This window comes from Chanos chanos, chromosome 12, assembly GCF_902362185.1.
Source record: "Chanos chanos chromosome 12, fChaCha1.1, whole genome shotgun sequence".
NCBI lineage: Eukaryota > Metazoa > Chordata > Actinopteri > Gonorynchiformes > Chanidae > Chanos > Chanos chanos.
The window spans coordinates 6,670,319-6,679,299 of NC_044506.1; the positions used below are offsets into that span (position 1 = coordinate 6,670,319).

General features: G+C 39.1%; 1 protein-coding gene across 1 annotated transcript; it reads right to left on the reverse strand.

Moving 5' to 3' along the window:
* Positions 1-3,378: 3,378 nt before the first annotated feature.
* Positions 3,379-5,751, reverse strand: LOC115825256 (CMP-N-acetylneuraminate-beta-galactosamide-alpha-2,3-sialyltransferase 1-like). Its single transcript, XM_030789086.1, has 6 exons — positions 5,595-5,751; positions 5,229-5,422; positions 4,892-5,071; positions 4,445-4,490; positions 3,919-4,038; positions 3,379-3,689 (listed from the first exon to the last, which is right to left on the reverse strand). Exons 1-6 carry the CDS (start codon positions 5,745-5,747, stop codon positions 3,525-3,527), a joined length of 858 nt encoding a protein of 285 aa, XP_030644946.1. The 5' UTR covers positions 5,748-5,751; the 3' UTR covers positions 3,379-3,524.
* Positions 5,752-8,981: the final 3,230 nt, after the last annotated feature.

Below are 8,981 nucleotides of genomic sequence, written 5' to 3' on the forward strand. Positions count from 1 at the left end.
TCTCAGCACAATTTTTCCACCACAAAGAGTCTTATAAACAGTATAAACAGTATACACTCTCTGCTGATGATAAGTTAACAGAATTACAGTATGAGGTGTGAATACTGTAATTATACCTGACGAGAGAGCTGTTAGGGATAACAGTTAGGATGACATCATCAAATACCAACCAGTGGAAACACTGCAGCGGTAAAAGGAATTCCACAACTAATAATTAATGTGGCCATAAACATGATTGGTCAGATAACCAACGATGATGGCAATGTCATCTGACTATTAAGTACGCATTCTCTCTGTTAATGAGAAACAGTGAAATGTAGATTGTTTATAGCAGGAAAACAGCAGTGCCATTCACTGTGGTAATCTCTCTGCAGAATGATCTGGCATGGGCAGGTGTTTCTCCCTCAACCTGAATTCAACTTCACTGCTGCATTTGCTGTGAGCACAAAACACTTTCTTAAACATTTCTTAAACATTTGGCTGCATTGGATTCATGGGATTTCTTTTTCTTTCCCCTTATTTTCTGTTGTGTTTCTGTATTTTCATCCTTTTAAAAGCATTTTACAGCTGCACTGGATTAGATGGTTGACTATAAACAAATTTTTATTCAAGGTCAAAGCATGCTCCAGTGACACCACCTGAGGTCAGCTCACATGTTGTGAAGCCATACTGACCAATGAGGGAAAGAGACAGGTGGGTCCAATTTACAAGGGTCCGCCCACCTGGTGGAGCAGACATAGGATGTTTAAAAGAAATTCGTGAACTGGGTCTCCATGTCCCATAGGTGGTGGTATAGTACAATGAAAGCCTGCTGGTGACAAAACACTGTACTGTTCATCACAAAAATGATTGATGAGTGTGTTGATTTGTGACAGAACTGAGTAACCACCCAGTTCTGTGCCATTCTCAGCCTGACCTGATGCCTGGAATAACATGCCAGCCCCCTACCCGAAGACTCGATATATGCTGAAGATTTCCACCTGACAACACAGTTAACCTGTGTGTGAGTTGTTAAAGGCCAGTTCCATCAAGACTGGGGGAGTTCCTCCGATGAATGTTGGAGGACAATTCCAGTTGTAGTGGTTTTACTGGTATGACAGGAAGGTTGGTATGAGGTTGGTACTGGTATGAGATTACGGTTGTGAGATGCAAAGTTGACAACTGAGACTTGAACACCATGTAGATCTCTAGAGATATCTACTCTCATCCCTAGAACAAGTATAAGGGTGATGAAGGCGGAACAGTACGTGACCTTACACCTTGCAAGCAGACAGTGGTGGGTAGTGATCTATTCTGGTGAAAAGAAAGAAAAGTATTAACAGGAGATGCATCAATTGTCCAAAAAAAAAAAAAGCATATACTAATAAATATTATAAATATATATCATATGTTATATTTATTTATATGCTAAACTTATGTTGTCTTTGCTATAGTCATCTTGGAATTGTATGCTTGTATTTTGTGAAAGCCAGGCCTATTGATATATTGCCGAATATATGTGTGAACAAATCAGGTGCATTCCCACAGAAAAATGTTTTGGAGGTAATTTACTTTCCTATAAACAGTGTGATCTTCTTCAAACGCTACCCTTTCACCATGGACTGCAAAGCAGCATTCGCAATCACCACTATCCATGTGCGGAGACAATGTTGGGAACCAAAATGCTAATATAGGAACTGAAGTTTAAGAAAAAGTTTCACATTGAAAGAATATAAGAGGAACACAGCTGACCTCTGATTGGCTGTCGCTCGACTCGACTTTCGCTGCTCATTTGCATAAGGTTGAACGTTGCTCAGTGACCATTGGAAATGAATGACTTCCTGTTGCTTTGTTGCTTGTTGTCACTGCTAGTGTGAGCACAGGGCAAATGTGTGTTTAGTCTAAATACGTGTAGTCTAAATATATCTTGTCACTTGTAATGCCTGGCACAGGGCTTCGATCAAATGTGCACACAAAGGTGAATTGGAAAGTGAATTACTCTCTGATGTCCGGCCTGTCTCTGACATGCTGTGCAGTACTTGTTGCATGTGATCATCCAGCGACCAATCAGCGATGACGACAGTGCCTGAGTCTGTCTCTGGAAAAGCAAAGGCAGACTGGACTGCTGAGTGTTCATGGGATTTCAGAGACTACAGCAAGCAATTGTAAAGGACCCAGCACTCACCTGTGGTGACCTTTTTCTAGCTGTCTCACCTGTATATCAGCATCAGCCTACCTCGAACCTCGTCCATGTGTAAGACAGATAAGAGTACATTGTCACTTATGTCGACAGAAGTCAGCAAGAGCAGCAAGAGCTGCAGCCCCATCAAGTCTTGGTCCTCAGGTAGGGGGAGAGGAGGGGCTGAGAAATTCAAAAACTACCTGGGGTCTGGGCCCACCAGCTTCTTGTTCATCTACAGTCAGCAAAGCCTGATGTAAGAGCATGGAGACTGTTAGGATATCTTGCTAATCCTGTCTTCATTCTGTGTGCTCTTTATCAAAGTTCTCCGGACATTAAGAAACCAGAGATGGACATTTCATAACACCAGTCGAAGAATGACCTGAATATCAAACCTTTTCAACAGATTTTTCTTTACTTCAATTAACACGCGGGTAAGTTAACACACTGTCTCTAAAGACAGTGCTACGGTGTAAACACCTGTAAATGTTGCTGTGCAGGAAATCTTATAGAGAAAATATGTTAGTCTGTCACCTGGTTGCTCATCCTCCTTTTTAAAGAGAAATAATAAGAAGAACAACAACAGCAAGAAGAACAAGAGGAACAAGAAGAACAAGAGGAACAAGGTGAGGAGGGAGAGTCCACCTTCTTCTTATCAGCATCGCACAGTTTTCAGCTTGTTCAGTATTTGTATGGTTGAGAAAATGGCCTGTAGCTTCTTTACAATAACACACCCACATAGCCAGTACAGAAAATATTTTAGATTCTTTTTTTTTTTTTCAGTCACTTAAATTCATGAGCTGTACCATCAGGAAAGATTTTCCCAAAACATTTTCACATTATTTTATGAATTTAAATGAAGTGGCAAGACAAATAGATACATTGCTACAAGTAGGAGACGTAATATTTTGATGTCCTTTTGCAGAAAAAAAACAAAACAAAACAAACACACACACACACACACACACACACACACACATATATATATATATATATATATATATATATATATTCATTGTTAAAGAGTCATATAAAATGATTTGAATTCTCTAGGAATAATGAAAATGATAGCACTCAATGAATCAATTCAATAATCAGTTATTTAATGGTGACATAGAAAAATGCAGAGGAACCAAGTGATAAATATGATATGATAAATATGTCATATTAAGAGAAAAAAACCTTCAACCTATGTTTAAACATAACTAAAAAAAACCAAAACCAAAACAAAAAAAACAGCAACTGTAGTTTTGCTGTATTGGCCCTGCTGAAGACATTCCCCCATTTTATACAGTCTCTTTTATACTCGCAATCTCTTCTTCAGGAAAGAGAATAATTTAAAAATGGAGCTCTAAGCTTCGAGCCATTAAAATCCTTTGAACATCTGAATTTTGTTTTTCTTGGAGAGTTGCACGACTGTCTCATACTCGTAATTTCCACCATGCGGCGTGTGGTTGTAATTCACAACCATTTTCTCAAAATAGTGATGCCACTTTCCGTTCCTGTCTGCTCCAAACCCATATACGTTCACCTAGGAGGGAGGGAGACGACCCGGCACTTACGACACAGTATGTGATGCATCATACAGTAAAGAATGCTAATAAAACACACCTCTCCTTCAGAACGTTTTTTAAAGGAATGCGCAAATCGGGTTTCTGGCGAGAACAAGTGAAGCAAAACTACTTTATAACAACGGAGGGGAACATTTTAAAACAACAACATAACTGTATTTCCCAGTAACAACTGGAAAAGAAGTTTACCTCGTCACAGACGTGTAGGGCGAAGACCAGTGTGAGGAATCCAGTAGAGGGGTATCTGCCGTGTTTCTGCAGCCAGCTCTCATAAACATACTTTATGAAAACGGGGCTTAGTACCATCACCTGAAACAGCGATGAAAATGAAAATAACACCATCCGCTTTGTTTATTTAAATACTCTTGTCATCGTGACAACCGTAATGAGTGATAATAAATCAAACCCAAAGGTTTTTTTGGATTCTGAACGAATATTTCAGATTACAAATAACTACACATAATTAAAAATGTATATGAAATCTTACAAATAATATATGGATCAAGCCACAAAATGGCTTGAGCACAAAAAACGTAATCACCTGTGAAAAAAAACTGCTTAATCTTCATCCTTTATCTTAATCCTAATCTTAATCTCATGTACCAGATTATAATTTGTAGGATGGCTCCCTAATTCAGTTTGTCAATTTAATTCTGTTGATTTCTAATGGATGGGTTTGTATAAAGGTCAGAACTCAAAGCGTCAGCCTACTCACCTTGCTCTTATCAGCCTGTATGGAGGCCCTGACTCCAGTGTATGTGCTGAGAATCAAAGCAAACACAACTACAGACATCAGACATAGGTCTAAAGTATTTAAAGATATTGCATAGCATTAGGCCTACTGAAGTCAACAAGAGCTTTGCTGTTTGTTTGAACAAATAGGAGAGCTTAAAAAATAATAATAAGTAGGATCAGTTCAATATTCAAATCAGCAAATTCCTAGTCGCCCAGAATGGTCACACGGTATGACGTCACTCCTTTGCAGCACTAAACAAAAAAACTCACTTCAGAATCGGATATTTAATTCAGTGGATTAAAAAACTAAGCAAACAAACAAACAAACAAACAAAACAAAACAAAAACAAAATAAAAAACAAAACAAAAAAAGGTAAACTGAGCAATGTTACATGAAATTAAGCAATATGTTGAGTTTTGTGTTCACCGTGTGATGTTTTTGGTGGTAAAGGCACTGATCAGCCACTGGAGGTCTAAAGTTTTAAAGGGGGCGAGCACCAGATGCGTGGAGTTCTCCATATCCATAGCGCTCTCAGGATAGATGATGCGATGTGTGGTTTTGGCTCCAACGTCTTCCTCAAAGCCCTTAGTGGGCGCTCGGTTCATCCTGACGTTCAAAGAAAAATAAATTAGTGCTTTTCGTGTTACAAACGTAAAGACAAGAAGTGAACTTATAAATTCTAGCCAGTATAACGAAACAACTGTCGCTTCTATTTATTTATTTATTTATTTACTGAAGACCGCTTAATTTCATGACCCCATACCTTAAGACAAAATCATGCAAGTCTATGAGGCGACCGTAATGAGAGCCAAGCAGATTCCCAGAATTCCCAACAACCGCGCAGGTCCGGCAGCGGTCCAGCCTCGGGCGAATGTATCTCTTGTTATCCGGGAAGAGTTTCAACAGTTGCTTTACGACCACGGTGTAATTGGCAGGATTTCTTTCATGCTGCAAGCTCTGCACACGAGAGGACAGACAGAGAACACATGTCAGTCAAAATCGTGGGAGAAAACTACTGTGCATTTATTGGTGGAATTCATCACTGTTAACACTGAAAAAAACTGAAACGTTTTCGTATTGTGAGAAAAGCCGTGATCTTCAGACCTTACGAAGGTAGGGATGCACTTACCTGCCACCACCGGTAGACGTCGTCAGTGATTGCACTGTTTTTCCTACTTAGTAGCGGTTCAACGGACGGTTTATAGCGCTCAGAGAACCAGCTGTCGTTCCCCGCTGCGGTCATACAGAGCGTGCATTCACATGGTCCTTTTGAGAAACTCATGATGGAGCTTTGAATATACAGGAATACATACAAAGTAGCCATGCTCACTACAGTAGCCACGGCCTTTGCCCTCAGACGGCCGAAGGGTCTCATAATTCGTCCGTTGGATAACTGCCGCTGTGTGCGAATAGATCAATATCAAATGGACCTCGCGTGTTGTTTCTGACGAAGAAGACAGTTACAATGAGTGTTTAGTTGTAAAAACTTGGGCTGCGTACATAAAACAACGAATAAAGCAGTTCGAGATTAACCTCTTCCCTAAAAAAAGTCGAGAACACATGCCGAATCCGACTGCTATGTCGACTGGGAAAACTTTGTATAGCCTATTCCATTTGAACTCACATTATTCACACGGTCTATCAGTTGTTCTAGCGAGTTCCGATGTGAAGGAGAATCACATCGTATATGCATCTAACTGAAACAACAGCTGGTTTATTTCTTTGTCATGTCGTTAGACATTAACTTTTCGTTCAGGCATTGCTGTGTGCTACGACCGTTAATAGTTTATTCTGCTGGTGGATGGAAAGTCATTTAAATCTCTGGTATCATTTAAACCTAAGCACATCATTGTAGCCTTTACAGAGCTCCAGGAAATATCAGTGCTACAACTTAATCCCTTTCCTTTTTTGCCCCTTTCGCACACGATAAATACTTAACAGAGTGGTTTGTCTGTTGTGATAAGAACCAAGTCGCACAATTCGCTATCGCGGTGGATTAAATATTTATATCTGCCTTTGTACACTCATTATGTGAGCGCAAAGTAATGGTAACCTGATACAAGCACAGGGTTATGAACAAACAAGCTAACTTTGTCTCCCGAATAAGGGATCAGATTGTGAACCTTTCTTTTTAAATGTTATTGAAATTTTATGGTCTCACGTCCATTGTAAAATGAACCATTATCAATGAAGATTTACTTCAGCAGCAACATTGTGACACTATGAAACCAACCAACCAAACAAACAAAACAAACAAAGTGAAATCGGATTAATATAATATTACGACTTACATCTCACTTGAAGTTGCCTTAGGGTGATGTGGTGTGATATTTATCAGTGGATCTAAACATGATGTCTCTATCAGGTGGTTAACCGCGCCAGAACTTAGTAGTGATAAAAAGAACGTCACCGTTACCGACTGTCGTAATCATGGCAAGTAAACACCCAGAGGGAGAGCCTACATGCTCATGTGCCTTTTGGAATCGTGTGTCGGTTTTCAGAACGACAGGTATTACAAGAATATCTTTTAGAGAATTCAGAGGTGTGAACGACATAGACTGAACTGTGACAAAGAGACAATGCAGACGTTTAAATATGATTCTAAGGTTGTTATACCAAATAAGAGGTGGATTCTAACGCATTTTATTACGGAGCCAAGACTGTAGAAGCGTGTTATGTCAAAACGTCATTCCACAGGAGTTATGGTTCTCAGATCATGGTGAGATGAGCAAACTATAAAATGGGAAAGATTAAAAAAAAATTCTCGCTTGTTAAAATGGCAAAGAATAACTTTTCAGAATATCCTGTACTGAGCAAAAGCCTGTTGGATACAGGATATTTCAAGCAGTAAACTGTTCTACAATCCAAACGAACAAACAAACAAATACAAACACTTGTGATTAGGTGTTGGAAGAATGAATAGGTGCTAAAAAGATAAACTTAAAAAGAATGAAAAAGGATCGCGCAGAAGTGAAATGATTACATATGATGAAGACGCCCCCCCCCGCCAAAAAAAACAACAACAACAACAACAACAAAAAAAACCATAAAGGTGAAAGAAAGCAAGTATAAAAAAGTTACGGTGACGTTTTAAGTTACTGCATTGTTTAGAGGCGCATGCAGAGTGTTAGAAATATTGAAAACACAAAACACCTAATGAAATGGGATTAAAAAAAGTAAGTAGTTTTAAATTGTGAAATGAAGACAACGTAAAGCCTGAAGGGCAAACTATACAACAAGCCAAGATAAAAGATATAAGCATAAATAAAAGCTACAATGTTAATTAAATAATTTAATGAGAATTCTCTACTTTCCAATTATCCCCTCACCACACTGGCAGACTACTTATGTAAGGGAGCCACAGTCTTTAACAGTCACTTGTTGTTGAATTATTTTAAACAAACTCTCCGTCTCACAGTGTTTGACTTTCAAGTCACAGCTCAAACTAGTATGATGCCTCTTAAAAGTGACTCATAGCCTCAGCGTCTTTCACAAATGAGTTGTAATCAAACATTTTATTCCCTTGCTTTTCAGTGCAGGAGAATATCACGACTCAACCAGTCCAGGAGAACACTTACAACTGTGGCTTTAAAAGGTTAAGGTGTAAGCATCCCAGACATGCCCCAGGGGATGCAGAAAATCAAGAATATCGAGTTTTTGAACAACATATTTCCCACATTTCTATCTTTCAAAACCCATTTATGTTTGTGAAATGTGAAAAGGTAACTGCAAATGAACTCAGTCACGCTGATCACTTTTAATGTTACTCCATTTGATTTAAGACTGAGCCATTTATGAAAGGCACAACGTGAGAAACAATAACATGTTGGAACCTCCAGTTGTAGTTTAAAGCATAGCTTTAAACACTATGTATAAAATAAGAGACACAGAAGTAAGCAGACAACCTTAGGTCAAATCCCACTGATGAACAGAACCACTTGTATATATATCCAAAGCTAACCTTCCTCTTTATATCAGTTGGTTTCCTAATTTATCAGATGCTGATCTATCAAACCAAAACAGTTTTTTTTATTTGTACAATGGCTCAGATAGAAGAACAAAGGGTTCAAGACTGGTTCCAGTCACATTCCCACACCTATCATCCGAGCAAAAAGAAACAACAACATTGAAACAAACTTATCTGTGACATCTGTCAAAGACAGAGGCTGCATGAGAGTGAACAATGAGGGTGTGAACATGAACGAAACACATTACACACATGTGCGACCACACGCACGTACGCACACAGGCATGTATGGGCAAGAAATGCACATACTCAGGTAGTAGGCCTAACTAAGTCCTAAATAATGTATTCAGGGCTTAATTTGTGTTGGATCCTGCCGGAACAGTGTCCTGGACCTCCCAGATCTGGAAGGGCACCTGTTTGATTGGATTTGATTGGTGTAACATTTAATGTGATCTGTTTTGTCATTCCTCTACTTCTGATTGAATTTACTCGTAAGTCACTTGTTTGTCTGTTTTGGATGAGGGAGAGAGAGAGACATCCATCACTCAG